The sequence below is a fragment of the Phalacrocorax aristotelis genome, chromosome Z (assembly GCF_949628215.1).
Source record: "Phalacrocorax aristotelis chromosome Z, bGulAri2.1, whole genome shotgun sequence".
NCBI classification, from domain to species: domain Eukaryota; kingdom Metazoa; phylum Chordata; class Aves; order Suliformes; family Phalacrocoracidae; genus Phalacrocorax; species Phalacrocorax aristotelis.
The window spans coordinates 1,077,353-1,093,262 of record NC_134311.1 but is presented as its reverse complement, the minus strand read 5'-3'; the positions used below and the strand labels follow the sequence as shown (position 1 = coordinate 1,093,262).

Sequence of the window (15,910 nt, the reverse complement as noted above, 5' to 3'; positions counted from 1 at the left end):
ACACTACAGCAACACAAACAAAGCATGTCTTTGTCTCCTGTACCTACCTGATGGAGATACCAGAGTGACATGAAGATCCCCTCTGCGGGAATACTCAATCGTTGCCTCAAGCTGCACATGCTCCAGAGATGCAATGGCGTTTTCTTGACCCTCACAGGCTTTTGTGGGAATTTCAATCATGACTTCTTCATTTGCTCTTAATAATCTGGCAAAATTATAGGAGCTCTTTGACTACTCACAGACACTTTTGATTCTGGATCATTATGTTAAGTGCAAATGACACTTTTACACCCATTTCAGAATGATGAGAAAAGAAGAAGTAAAGACCAATTCTACATTTGTTATTTTTTTTTAATGCTCCAGTAAAAAACATGGGAAGTTTTGGAAGCACAGATAATACCGAAGTGGACTAAGTGATACACGCTGCATAAGACAGACTTGTGCAACACACCCTGGAAGCAAGAAAGCAAGTTTGATAATCAAGGGTTTCTGTCAATACTTCATTGTCCCAGAGAGGTTACAAAAAACCAGTCTTTGCTGTCAGCTACATCACAGGACTGTATCAGAAGGTATACCTTTTTCCCTCATTCAGAATTCCAGAAGAGCTGTTATCATGGAGTTAAAATACTGCAACAGGCACAGCCATTTCAACCCTTTGTAGTCAATGCCATCTCAAGAAAAAATAAGCTGTATCTTCTGTACATTCTCTGTACCGCTACTATGCATAGCTTTCTCTGCACAATTTTCATTAATTCTATTGAGAAAGGGGTATCTAAATCTCCACATAAATAACTCTAAACTCAGAATAATGGGATCTTTGTTTTTATAACGTAACATAAAGAACTGCAATAAAAATACATAAACAGCAAGTATTACATACATCAGTACTGGATCAGCACTCTGTGGAAAGGAAAGAGCTCGTAAAAGCAAATTGACAGTAAAATAGCATAAATAATAATGTTACCAAGCAGTGACACTCCAAAAGACTGTAATATGTTTCTACAGGCAGATATTTGGTGCCCTTATACAGTATCATTTCGATCTTTAAACAGCTGTATTTCTCCTAGACAACAAATCCATAAGTGAAAAAGTGGAGACAAAAACAGTCTAGATATCCTTATTGATTAACCAGCTTAATGACTAACTATAACCTACCCGTATGTTACCCACAGAATCACTCATTCCCTTCAATCCCTTCAATCAGGTTGGAGGGACCTCAGGGATCATCTCGTCCAACCTTTCTAGGAAGAGCACAGCCTAGACAAGACGGCCCAGCACCCTGTCCAGCCGACTCCTTAAGGTGCCCAACGTGGCCGAGTCAACCCCTTCCCTGGGGACATTATTCCAAGGGTTGACTGTTCTAAGCTTAGTTTAGGCTCACACTACACTGGGAGCACTTGTGAATGTGGCTCCTAAGCCTTATCAGTGAGCCTTTGAGACACTTGTGTCTCATAAGAGACATGCTATGGATGTGAGTAAAGCTCAATATATCACCCTGATTTCAAATACACTATGCCTGTCACAGGAAAAGAAACATTAAGACTAATTACTGATTTTTTTAAAAAAAAAAATCACCAGGAGACTCTGGTATCTTTTTATTCATCTTCTGATAGCAGTCTAAACATTCATAATTGTCTGATCGGGTTCAGTATCACAGCACCATCCATCCATACGCTGCCTGCACGAGCAGACATAATAATCTTACTCTTTGTTAAGGCTTCATGCTAGTAATTTCCATCAGTCTTACACTAAAAAAAGCAAGCAAACCAACACTGCTTGCCTGCCCCTGAGGAATACAGTAAGGCAAAACCAAATGAATCAGAAGAAATCATGGAACCTGGCTGAGAGCAATCTGTGCAGAATACTGTCCTTCAGGCTTTACTAAAATAGACTTAAACTTAGTTACTCCTGATGCAAATTCTTACCTTGGTTCAAAGCTTTTGTCTTTGACAATACACTCTCTCTTTTCTGGTACACCTTTCCATCTTTTGGGATCAGCTAAATCTACCAATGCATTGGCATTGAGTAGTCCAAAACCAAATCGGCTGTTGACCATCAGTCCTGCTCCATTCTTTTTCCATCCTGGATTTCCAGCCAGCGGATCATATTCTGAGGTCCACACTACCAAGTGCTGCATATCCCTCCATGTTAGATTTGGGCTGTGGAGAAAATGTTTCTGGTTAATTTTTTCAGGGCTATCTATCATTTTTTTCTCAATTATTAGTCTGCAACAGAACATGCTTTGAATGTATATGGCATCCTATTATTTTAAAATATAAAGCATGTTGCATGCTTATCCTCACAATACTTCTCCAGGTAGACAAGATTTCTGTGTAAATGAAGGATGGGTATCTAGCAAGATGAGAGTCCAATTCCTCAAAATTATTCAGGCATTTAAGGTTAACTAGCAAAACTAGTATTTCCCATCAGCCTTTATGGGACCTGGACTTTGAAAATTCACTGGGTATTTGATGCTATCCATGATTAAGAGTAGTAAAATATGCCCCTAAGTATTTAAAATATGCCCCTAAGTATCTTGGCTTATGTCACCAACAGAGTACAGAATTACAGAATCATAGAATCATTAAGGTTGGAAAAGGTCTCTAAGATCAAGTCCAACTGCCAACCCAACACCCCCAGGCCTCCTAAACCACGTCCCCAAGTGCCATGTCTACATGTTTTTCAAACCCCTCCAGGGACGGTGACTCCCCCACCTCTCTGGGCAGCCTGTGCCAGTGCCTGACCATGCTTTCAGAATAGACATTTTCCCTCACACCCAGCCTAAACCTCCCCTGACGCAGCTTGAGGCCGGTTCCTCTCGTCCTGTCACTGGTGACTTGGGAGCAGAGACAGACCCCCCCCTCACTCCAGCCCCTCTCAGGCAGCTGCAGAGAGCGAGAAGGGCTCCCCTCAGCCCCCTCTTCTCCAGGCTAAACCCCCCCAGCCCCCTCAGCCGCCCCCCAGCACACTTGTGCTCCAGACCCTGCCCCAGCCCCGCTGCCCTTCTCTGGACACGCTCCAGCCCCTCAAGGCCCTGCTTGTCCCGAGGGGCCCAAACCTGAGCCCAGCATTCGAGGTGGGGCCTCACCAGGGCCGAGCACAGGGGCCCCATCCCTGCCCGGCTCCTGCTGGCCACACCAGTGCTGACACAAGCCCGGGGGCTGGTGGCCTCCTTGGCCACCTGGGCACTGCTGGCTCATGCCCAGCCGGCTGTCAGCCAGCACCCCCAGGGCCTTCTCCGCCGGGCACTTCCCAGCCCCTCTGCCCCGGGGCTGGGGCGTTGCCTGGGGTTGGTGTGACCCAAGGGCAGGACCCGGCACTGGGCCTTGTTAAACCTCACACACTTGGCCTCGGCCCATCGACCCAGCCTGTCCAGGTCCCTCTGCAGAGCCTTCCTACCCTCGAGCACATCAACACTCCTGCACAACTTGGTGTCGTCTGCAAACTGACTGAGGGCGCAATAGAACATGGAGCTGAACCTACACCAAATACTAAGCCTACGCCCTAATGCATGCCTGAAGTGTCTTCCATGAAAAAGCCATTTTCCTGTCCTGTCCTGTTCTTTTTACCCTCTCTAAGTCATACATTCTGACTATCAGCTCTACAGGATTGGAACCTGCCTGCTCCAACACTCAAGCTTGGGTACCTTCCATTTTATGTCTCATCTTGGCAGAAAAGGTTCTGTAAATTGACTAAAGACTTAACTTAAACTCCTGCAACCTATTGTCTTCAAACCATGTTCTGCTGATACACATGCAGCCTCACTGCTTTGAAGTGCAGTTGACCAGAACTCAGTAAACAATTGCTGCCAATGCACAAAATGGACTAAAATTCCTCAGTCGTCAATTTTACTTACATTGGTTCTGCTTTACTAAGAAGGTGTTGGGGCCAGTAGCTGCTTATTTTTGTCATCAGGCTGAGCAAGTCTGACTGACAAGCAGCAGTGCTGCAGCAGCATGAGATGGTGCCACTTTCAGATAGACAACATTTGGGGGAAGATGGCAGGGTGGCTGACAGAGAGGCATTTCAAAGCTAATTGTGTGACATCTTACTTTGCTTCCAGCGCTAGAGCAAAAATTCCCGCTGCCAGTGGTGCGGATGCAGAGGTCCCAGTGTGAGTCTCTGTACATTCATTGTGAAGATCAGCACTTGTCTGACAGAAAAGACAAAAAAAACAGATTGCATGAATAAACAGTTGTAAATACAGTCATGCCCACACTCACAAACATAACCATGTATCCTTTACTTGGTGCATATTACACATTCCTCACCAGCAGAAAAAGTGATGGATGTTTAAATCCGTTCGTATTTCAATCCACTCTTTTTACTTCAACTATAATTTTTGTATCAAAACACTTTGTGTTGGAACAAAATACTCCCACACTGAATATCTTATTTTATTCTAAGGTTTCACAATAAGTGTTTTAGGCTTACTGGTGAATCATAAAAACAGATCATTGTGTTGGGCCTAGAACATTTAAAATTACTGCTTGCTAGAAAATTACTCATAGGATTAGTATTGGTGTTCTGCTCCCACTTCAACAGAAGAACTATAATTTGCAATGAAACACGTGCTTTATTTGGAAATTAAATACCAAACTCATCTGCCCATGTATCTACATCTCGGCTATGAAGAGAAGCCACTTAGGAAAGACTATCTCCTGGCTATCTTGGAATGACATTGCTTTAATCCACATCCATGTAGTTTATCATAAAATTAGCATCCACCAGGGCTGAACAGAAATTATAGGTACTTCAACATTATTTTATCACAGCAATTTTCTTCAGTACAAGTTATTTCTTGCACAGTTAATGAAGACGTACAGACTGCTCTGCCTCCTTGCTGAGCGCCTTGTACAGGTTTGGAAACACTATCGTTGCTGTTGTAAGTGGGAACTCAGGAGCTGACAATCTTACAAAAGCTAATGGCAGGGTATATCAGATGTACTGACTCATACGGTACACTAACTTCACAGGTTCTTTTTCCTTTTACTCTAAATATCTCTTTGTCTGCCATTTCTGAATAGGACCATATCAAACTTCGTGCAGAGTCCTCTCTCATGCACAAACAGCAGACAAATTCAGCATGCGGATTTAACTGCATTGACACGATGATTTTGTTTAGCCATTGCTTTACAGTAGAAGGTGTTCCAGGAATACAATCACTTTTAGGATTACAGACCCCTCAGTGTTTCAAGGCAAAAGCACTAAGCATGTAACACATAACGTAAAGCAAGCACTCGAAACCAAGCATTTAAGAGCTCTCACTTGTTATTTGCGTATATAATACATTTCTATGTTTGTTCTGAATCTAGTAAAAACAACCTACAATTCTTTGGTCAGTATAATCCCCACTGCTGTATGCTGTGGCCAGAGTTGAAGAGCACTTCTCTGCATACCAGGGAGAAAGGCCTTGCTGAGAAGCACTGCTAATGGAGATAGTGTAGATACTATCAGTGTAACCATCACAGTCACAGTTGTCACCCTGACGGCCTCCGTTCCCAGAAGCCCATACAAAAATGGAGCCTTTTCCATTTCGGCCCTAGAGAAAATGGAAATGAGTGGTTATCAAAGAGATTTTAGTCTCTGTAATGTATTCGTAACAACTCCCACCACCACCCAAAAAAAAAAAAAAGCCTAATATATCACATTTTCAGGTAGAAAAGGACAATTTTCCATGAGTACTGTAGAAGACAGAGTCAGACAAAATGAGCTACTTGGGGTATCCTACTTCACGCCCTACAGTACATCTCTTACTTTGCACGGTCCGGGTTTAGTAGGTACAGCAATTTTCCTCAGAATAGGTTTTTAAGTTAAAAACAGAGTCTGTGCTCAGCAGGTAATTCTTCCCACATGCTGATGTTTTGGTCCTGAACATTTCTAGGAAAAAAGCCCTTTTTTTTTTAAGAAATGGCAAGTTCATCAGGGTTTATTTAATTTGCCTTTCCTGTAATCACAATGTACAGGTAAGCAGTATAATGACGTGCATGACATGACTTTTCCACCAATTTATTTTTTTAAGGAAGCCTTTCACATTTAGCACTTACTTGCTGAAACACAGCGAACCAGCAAACATGTCTGACTGAAAACCCTCCCGTCTCTAACAAATCTGTGGGCCAGCGCCACCAGTCTCCAGACATTCCCTGCTTTGATCTCCAGAGTCTAATGAGGGAGCTGCAGCTAACAACTGATGCTGACAGCATGTCAACCACCACGGCTATCGTTAAGGAAAGGCGTATCACCCTATCCAGTCTTAAGCTGTGCTAGTCCTTCAGTGGAAAAAAAATCTGTTTTGTGCAAATAGCAAAAGTTCATATGTTGTTCATTATTAATATATGTACACTCACTGGAAACAGCAGCTGAAACACAGATTTTTATCATCCCACTCAGCAGAGATTTGATGTTATTCATGCAAGTGCTAAGACATTTGCAGCACTTAAAACATTAACAATAAAGAAAAGTTAGCTGTACACTTTGTGATACAACTGCTAAAATGGGAAGGACAAGCGACGTCAGTTGCAGAGAAGGAGGTAGTATCTTCCTTTGTTGCAGTCCAGAAAAGGACTGGTATGTCTAAACACCTGCTTTGATTTCACTTATAGTGCCAGATGCACCTCTCAGATGCTTAAGGTTAAGCATACGCCTAAGTGCTTTATGGGGTGTCAGGGATGAAAGCCGCTGGCATCCTCAACTCTGGCTGACTTTAAGCAGAATGGAGACCATCCAGATCCTTGGGAAAGGAAGCCTGACAAATTAATGGGTAAATTTGCTCCTCTTAAGAAATAAAACAAGTTGTGACACATTCTTCACCAAATAGCCCGCTTTTTCAGAGTAAGACCACTGAACTTTAGTTCCCTAATTATTGCCTTTAATTCTCCCTCTTTTGCTGCCTACCTAGGGACTTAGATCTGTTTATCACCACCCCACTCCTCCAGGTCTCCATTCTTTCCTCAGAGAATGTTCGCCAGCTGTCAGACCCTTCCTTCTTCTTGCCTCCTTCTGTCTGCTAACGTTAACTGCCCTTTTTCCAAAACCCTCTTTCTCTTTGCTTCTGTCCTTCAAGCTCTCCTCCACTTCTCTCCTCTCCTGTCTATGATTCAGTCTTCCTCACTCTACTAGTACCTGTTCATCTTTAGATATCTTTTCACCTCACTGGCAAGAGCAAGACCAGTCTATCAACACATCCTCGGTAGCTCTCAGTTTGCACCCTACTTATCACCCGGACAGATCTAAAGAGGATAACAGAAAAAGGAACTGTAAAAACATTGTTTCCAATATTCTTCATCATGCATTTTCACTCTCTTCATTTTAACTGGATCATGATACGCACCAATTTATAAACTAATGCAATTAACATAAGACAAGCCCATCCACAGGGTGCTAAAATGCATCACTCTTTCACACAGCAAAATATTCACAAAGCAGAAATTTTATATTAAATTTTATAGGCTTTCAGTGCAGAAATCCAATTACTGTTCAGTGCAAAACAAGCAGCAGAGAAGGGTGGGGGTAGGGCGAGACAAAGGCAGCAAAAGTAAGGCTGGAAAAAGCAAGCTTATCTGTGGAGAATGGCACCTTAAAACCAGCTTAGAAAGCTCTAATGGTGCTTTTTTAAAAGCCCTGCTCTGGCTGGTAATTTCTGTGACCTGTACTATTAAAATCTATTGCCTCCTTTACAAATACGTTTGAGCAAAGAAAGTACAAACCATTTTCATTTCTTTCCTGAAATCAACCTTTTTAAAATTCTGTTCTCTGCCACATTTTATGGTATCTTTCTATGAAGTGTCATACCTGTTTTATCCCATACTCAAAGGCCTTCTGTGCCAGTCTCCCAGGTCCCTCCACAGTTTTACCATCATCATTAGGGCCCCAGCTTGCACTGTAAATATCCACGTGTTCTGGATTGAAACCGATTGAGCTGGCTTCAATAGCGTCAGTGACTATTCCATCCAGCATACGTATACCTTAACAGAAGAAAACAAGCAGACTGGATTTACTTTCTGTTCCCTCTTCTTTGTCTTTGTTTTTTGTTTGTAAAGTTTCCACCAAAATTAATCAATAACTATTGCAACCAGAGCCTACTGCTGTTCATGTAACACTCAGGACAGTCCATGTCAGTGGGAAACAATACACTTACCCTTTATTTGCAGAGCTCAGTGCTCTCTACAAACATTAAAAAAAAAAACCTCTTAACATCTTGGTTACCTCTTACTTACTTCTTTCCCTCCTTCTACAGAAAGCCAAGAAGATGATGTTTTGCTTACTGTTCCTGCTGTTTCTTATTGCATTGAGCTTTCTTGACGCTTTCTTCCTCTCTGTTAAATCTGTAAAAAACAATTCTCAAACTGCTAGCATGTCACTAAAATTAAATAGCTTTTATTAACATTATCTTCAAGAGTTTTAAGAGTTTTAATTCAGAGATGTAGTTCTGAATGTTCTGACTGAAACACTCTGTCCTCACAGTTGTTAAGGTTTTGCTGTCTTTGTGATGTGCTTTTTGACTAGCTCTTCTGTCTTCACCACAAAATATTCTTCACTGTTGTTTTATTGCCACGTTTTTTCTACTGTGAGCAATCCAGAGATGCTAGAGATATCTAGCCATTAACATTTTATTAGGAACTGCATGATCTAATCTTCTTCAGAGCATGCCTGATCTCAGTGGTACTTAAAATTCAGTGGCAGACAGCGGTTCATCTGCACTGGATCTCTTGCTCTGCAAATCCCTAGCTCTGCAGTAACATTGCTACCACTGTCCAGCGCTGGAGTAGGATAGAAACAGCAGAAGTCTGGCAAAATTCCCACTATGGCATGGCTCTCCCAGCAACAGCAGCAATATAAGAGCCACAGCAGTCAGGAGTCAGCCTGTGTTTTCAAGCAATAAAAATGTCTGGGTTGTCTTGAACTTGGCAAGTTAGTACTACAGCAGCTGCACCATTACTGGCAGTTGGTGAATTATGAGTACTCATTTTCTAGTATTTTCCACAAAATGAGGATTTTTCCAAAGCATGGCAAGCAGAATATGGTTGTTCTATAAAAAAAAAAAAAAAAAACAAACCAAAACCAAAAACAAAACCCCCAGAAAAACAGCCTTGCCCCTGCAGCTCAGCATCTAGTTCTTTTCCTATACTATGAAGCAGGAAAAAAAAGACTGTGAGCATAATTCTCTTCCCAAATAGCTGGCTTCTAAGACCTGTAATACCTCTGAGACAAAGCTGGGCTTATTATTTTATATTAATTAGTGGCAAAAACAGACAAACGAGTTAATCCACTCAACCACTGCTACTCCACTATCACTCACAAAGCTGGGAAAAGAAACAAGGTACATCCTAAGCCTCAGATACTAAAACATCACTCACTCTGCATAGGCTTAAACTCGTAACATTTTAAATACTCATTTTTCAGTTGGCTCAGAATGGTGAGATTCTGTCATACCAGCGCACTGTGAGCAAAGATCTGCCTGTGTGGAAACAACTGCAAGCTCCGGGTGCTAGCTTGCAACACATAATGAGATCCTGGGAATGCAGAGAGTAGTGTGCAGCTATTTCCCACAGAAGAAGACAAAGACAACTCTGCAGATAAATAATGTAATAAGAAAAGAAGAACACTGACAACACACTGATGAAAACAGTTCAAGAAAAACACCTGCTGTCTTTTCTTTGTGACCTCCAAAAATCCTGCTTGTTTAAGTCAACTCAGGGATCTGATGACTGCAGTGATATTTCCCTAAGCAGACTCCAATTATGTCCTCTTGCATAAACTCTTTCTTATTCTTGCACATGTCTGCTCCCGTCATCAGTCCCACAAAATCAAAGAGCAAAGCCCAAGGTAATTTCAGACACATACATGTATCTGCCTGGCAGAAGGCTATTTTTAGCAACATGTCACTGTGCGGGAACTCTCAGCCCAGTCCTTTGTAAAATGGAGCTTCTTAATCATTTGATTTCCATGGCAGCACTAGAGAAATATCATAGCACAGTGCTATGGTTAGGTATGCATGAATATACATATTCACCCCACTTTACTCCAAAGGTGATTGATACACGTGCATTTCTTAGCTCTACGCAGAACAAGAGAGAGGTGGCTGCAGAACAAGAGGACACTGAAAGGTGTCACTTTGAAAACTGGCATTAAGAATTATTTTTTTTTCACACAGTACACAGAAAACCCTATGGGATTCAGAGCCACAAAGTACTGAAGAGACTAATCAAGGTTTCAGAATAAGGCCAGGTATTGATATGACTAGCGAGAATGCCCATGATTATTAAAGTCAGTATTTTCATGGAAAACAAAAAATTCTGCATTGAATGTTTTGTTTTACCCCTCAAGGCAAAGCTAAACCAACCCCTGATGCTGAAGATCAGAGAACAAGGTATTCCAGATGTCAGGGTTCCTTTCCCTAAAGCAGCTATTGCTGAGTATCAGCGAGAAGGCATTGGCTGTGGACCGCTGGATTTATCCAGTATGGCAATTGCTACAAGCAAAGAGCCACTTACAGAAGTCATCCTGAACTAACGTCAAACAGAAGTGTGTAATGCATCATTTAATGGATTTTAAAAAAAAAAGAGACAAAAAGAACTGTGAAGAAATGAATCTTGTATAGCTTGGAACATCAAAAAAGCCTTCCAATGTTTAGCCACTCCAAATTTATCTGAATCTTTTGAAGACTTCTCCTATCTTCCATTGCTCTTTAAACACATTTTTGTTACATCCCTATCTTAATCAGGCTGGTCATAAATAACAGCTTACAATTTCTTTCAACTCTTCTATTCTTCCTCCTTCCCCCCGTGCAGGTATAAGCAGCTTTCTGGATAATTTGGATTGCTGGACTGCTTCTCCTCCTGTTATTTTCCTTTCGTAGAGAAATCACCCCACACAGATCTGTAGTTTGCATTTGCAAATGAAAACAGAGCATATGCAAATAGCTGTGGAAGAATCTCCTCCGTAGATGCAAGTGCCTTAAAATATGGGCACAGAGGGAGTTCCGGCATCTTTGCAGCTTCATCCATTTTGCCCTGCTTTGAAAATGCGGCGTCTTCGTCTTATGAGTGAGATATTTTATTTAAACAGAGCATGACAGCGTAATGCATATTGGCAAAGGCAGACCGCAAAGCTGACATCTATGACAGCTCAGCAGAGTAAATGGGAACCTACAAACACGAGACCGAAATAGTGGGAACAGCAGTTATGGGTGTCAATTGCCATTCATCGTCCCTTTGTTTAAATGGAAAACAGGAGTAATGCCAAAACTGGGCCTGTACAAGTATCTTCCTCTGAGCTAAAGAACCATTTGCAACTGATACTTTGATAATGACTATTTCATAAACCTCTAATGGATTAAACTTCTAGTCACTGCTTCATATGGCAATATTGATTGACGGGCAAGCAAGACCCTACTTATTTTCAAAATTAACTTATGATGATAGTAGAGAAGTAAGCTGTTGAAACAAAAACCACAGCAGTTTGAGTATCTTGACTGACATGACCTTTCAAATGTAATTGCGTAGATGGAAACAATATGCTGCAAGCAAGGGTGGTTATAAATTTGTACATTCTTACTTTCACTCTGCTCAGTCCCTCTCCTCCCCCACACCACCAGGATATTACAGGATAACCAATTATAAGTGAGTCCACCATTCCTTAAAAGGTACAGTCTTATCTCTGGGTACAATATAGGTTGTTGCTATTATTATTATTATTATTACTACTACTACTACTACTACTACTACTATCATCATCACCACCTATATTGTGGTTGCTGTTGTTGTATATTCTACATATATTCAACTAATAACCAAATTCCAGAGGGTACGCTGACATTCAAGAGATGCTCTTGTATAGATGCAATGCCCTGCACTACGGCCAGACAGGATTTTGTAGCCTAATACCACAAATTTGTGTTTTCTGAGAAGGACCACTCATTTATATTTCAGATTAATGGCAGCTGAAAACATTCAGCACTTCACAGAATCTGACTGGTTTCCATTCATATTAGACATCTAATTATTTTCATTGTCTTACCTCCAACTTTGGAATTGTAGGCTACCCCAACTCCACATTTTCTGTTGTTGGCTTGCATGGCAATTTCTCCTGCACACCGTGTTCCGTGCCTGAATAAATATAGTAGGAATAAACAACATCTCATAACATCTTTGTGTAGCATACACAGACTCATCAATGACCTTCTTCACTTGGTGGAAGTCTTCCTTTAAATGAATGCAATGCAGCTACTGAATAGCTTTTGAATTCTATTGACATGATACAAAAATAGTTGTTTCTTTTAGACTTTAATCAGTGTAATTTTACCTAATCAACAATCAAGAGATCATTGTGATGAGATGATAAATACCTAAGCTAAGTCACACTGAAGTCCATAGATCTATTAGATACCAGTATTCTAGCAGAGTGCAAAAGTAGCATAAAATTACGGGGCTAAGAAGCTGCCAAACTTCTTCAGACAGAAATATGAGACAAGTCTTTTTTAATCACACACTTAAATACTCTTTTTTAATGACTGCATTTATTTAAGATTTCAGAAAGTCAGCCTTTAAAGTATCCTCACCATTGCTAATTTTTTCTTGTAACCAGCCATTTTCTATGCAATTTTTTTTTGCCATAGGTGATTCTTATTCCACAATACAGAAAACCTTCACATAAGTGTAATTGTAAAAGAGTTATATTACTTAATACTACAGATTGTTATTCAATGAAGTGTTTGAATGCCTCTGGGCTGAATTCCATTTGCTTATTAATAAAGATTAGAGGTAATACAGGTAGATTTAAGAGATAATACCATCAGAACAAGAGGATAATGGCTTCTTGCTCTTAAATAACTTTGTAACAAAGTTGAAATGTAATTTTTCAAATGTCTTATTCATGGGACATTTAACCTTTGATTGACTGGGGTTTTTCCCCATGCACTGATTCGTGTTGTGGATGTTATTGCATTGTCTGAGAGACAATAGGGAACCAGTGCATCAGTTCCTTACTGTATCTTCGTTGAGTAGCTGCATGCTAATTGGTTTAAGAAATTGACTTCTTCTGTGTACCAGCTTTTCAAGAGGTCCATTTTCTTCCCTTTCTGATGGACAAAATCCCTCCCTGAACTACCATGGCTACACCAAGGTGTGACAGACGCATCAGGATGTTCCACAGAGTATCAAAGAGGTAGCTCTAGAGCAGGTGTCAGAGAAAATTCCACAAGTCCACTAAGTGAACTGGCTGGTTGTCTCGTGTTCAAGCCTTTGAAACTTCCTAGGTTATTACCTTGAGGACATTTAGGCCAAATCTGGTCTAAATAAAGCTTCCATATTTCTCAGAAGAGACAGAAAGATTGTCTCAGGAGTGAATGTAACCTCCTCCAGTGTCATACCCACATGAGAGGAGGTCAGAAGCATGACTCCACCTGTGATTGCCTGCACTGAGCTAGAAGCTATTCTGTTGGCCCAAAAGGTACTGCCAACACTGGAAAACAGCATCCTTAGCTACAAAAGCTGACCTGAAGGGATGGGTTTCTTGGTAGGTTCCTCTAAGACACAGTCTCTTCCAGAGCCCTTCATAGGAGACATTTTCTTTTGAAATTCCCAGTGCAAAGCAGAGAGCTAAAGTCAAAATCTGCTTAGCGAGGTGAACGACACCTCGGTGACATGAAGAGAGTGTTCCCTTCAGCTTACATAAACATATCAGTACCTTACACATACACAGATATGAAGAAACTTTGGACATTATAGGCAGATTACAGTTACGAAGCTCTTCATCTGGGAACTTAATTTCCTTAGGTTCCAGTGTTTGTGCCAATGGTGTCTGTAAACTATTGTGCAAACTGAAACACAGGAGGTTCCTTCGGAACACCAAGAAACTCCTTTTCACTGTGAGGGTGACCAAGCACTGGCACAGGTTCCCCAGGGAGGTTCTGCAATCTCCCTCCTTGGAGATATTGAAAAGCTGGATGTGGTCCTGGGAAGCCTGCTCTAGGTCTCCGTGCTTGAGCAGGAGCTTGGATCAGGCGACCTTCAGGGGTCCCTTCCAACCTCAACCATCCCGTCATTCTGTTATACAAATTCTTCCTTTTTATTATATGATTGTCATAGGGAACATACATAGATACTCCCGCATTTGCATGTTCTAACACACAAATTAATAACACACTTTGGTTCTCTTCACACAACAAGACTACTCACTTGTTTTCATTTGTTGGGTCATATCTAGGGAAGGGATCGTGATCGTTGTCATTGAAATCATAACTTGCCTGTGGATCCTACATTAGAAAAAAAAGAATTATTTCGCACCACTGGAAAATGCATTTTAAAATGTGTAACAACATGGGTTCTAGGGTCTGTATTTATTTATTTGGTGTGGCTCATGTTGACAGCAATCAAAATGGTAGAATTTGATGGGCATTAACAATTCCATAAATTTTTCACGGAGCTTTAATAATTCAGCATTAAACCACTATATATGAACATGCCTGGGAACTAAACACACTGAGGGGAAAAAAAAAACAAAACCAAACAAACACCCCCCACTGTCATTGCTATGTAACATTCAGCTTCCTGTGGCACAGAGCAAATATTTCAGTCTCTGTACTGTAGGAGCTGACTTACAGAACAGACAGCAAGCTGCAGAAGAGTGTCTGTATATCAAATTTACAACTGATTAATTTATTCCATATCATTCTAGTGCCCGAACTCACATAGTTAGCGTAGATGTCAGTGTGATTCCACTCCAAGCCATCGTCTAGTACTGTGATGACAACACCCTTGCCTGTAATCCCTTTTTGCCATACAGGAATAACATGGAGATCCAGTTTGGGCAGGGATGGAGTTATTCTTGTATCTTGCTGGGGGAAAGAAAGGATTAAAGTACATCACCATTTTTATCCATTTATACTATGCAGGTTCACACTTGTATTTTAAATGTGCTCTAAGACAACCCAGCCTGAACTTGTATATTTTGCTCAAATTTTGCAAAGATAAAACAAAAATTAGTTTCTTCAAATCCTTGTAGCACTGGAAGGTTTACCCCATGACTTGAAGATCCCTGAAGACCACCTCTGAACAAAGAGCACCTTGTATTTATTGGAGGAAGGCAGCAGAAACATGGAAATGGTAGGGATGTACCGATGAGCCTTGGAACACTGAGTTAATGATCAGACCTGCTAATATTTGCGCTTTTCACTTGATGAGAAGCCAAGGCAGTACCTCACAGTGCAGTGAGCTGCGTTTTCTCCAAATGTGTTTTCTCCTTTGACGTTCAAGTTAGCCAGAGCAAAATAATTAATGGATAAAACAATTAAGGTAGTTGTTTGGTTAGGAACAACTGTGCTGAATCACAACTTTCTGTTTACTACCCTCATTACTGTTCCTGTGGTAAATCAACTGGAAGCATGATTCATCTATAGCCTTCTCTTCCACAGCAAGTAGTTTGAAGAGTAACTCCTAAATGGGTCATTTTTCCTCTCTAATATTGAAAGTGCACTGCATACATCTAATTTAGAAAACTTCCTTACAAGCCCCATAAAAACACAGATGTAAAAAAGCATTTTCTTTCTCTTTCTCTGTGCATAATTGCATTAGCTGATTGCAGGTTTTTCACCTCTTTGTTTCCAAAGGAATGTTGCATGTAATATGAGGCTTAAAATACCAAATTTGTTATGGAAATGACATTTCTTTATTTTACACTTTCTCTTCTGACTGTTGCTGCTCAGGGAATTATTTGAGATTTCAAATTTTGTTCTCTAGAATCCATCAGCTAATAATTTTTTCTGGTGATGTGTGAAGTTACACTGAACAGAGCTAAAAACCGTTGCCATCAAATCATAATAATAAGGTAATAATAAGTTAATTACTTCAAGGCAAGGAATATATTTTGGAAGAAGATATTTAATGCATTTATGCATTTAATCAGAAAAAAA

The 15,910-nt window shown here is 40.8% G+C and overlaps 1 protein-coding gene across 1 annotated transcript in view; it reads right to left on the bottom strand.

Annotated features, from left to right (window-relative positions):
- Nucleotides 1-15,910, bottom strand: part of PCSK1 (proprotein convertase subtilisin/kexin type 1) — a 31,639-nt gene that overhangs the window by 8,811 nt on the left and 6,918 nt on the right. Inside the window, exons 4-11 of the mRNA XM_075078911.1 lie at nt 14,690-14,836; nt 14,178-14,254; nt 12,019-12,107; nt 7,792-7,964; nt 5,330-5,542; nt 4,053-4,153; nt 1,926-2,159; nt 48-205 (exon numbers count right to left, since the gene is read on the bottom strand). Coding sequence (XP_074935012.1) covers nt 48-205; nt 1,926-2,159; nt 4,053-4,153; nt 5,330-5,542; nt 7,792-7,964; nt 12,019-12,107; nt 14,178-14,254; nt 14,690-14,836 — 1,192 coding nt within the window. The remainder of the gene's footprint in view (nt 1-47; nt 206-1,925; nt 2,160-4,052; nt 4,154-5,329; nt 5,543-7,791; nt 7,965-12,018; nt 12,108-14,177; nt 14,255-14,689; nt 14,837-15,910) is intronic.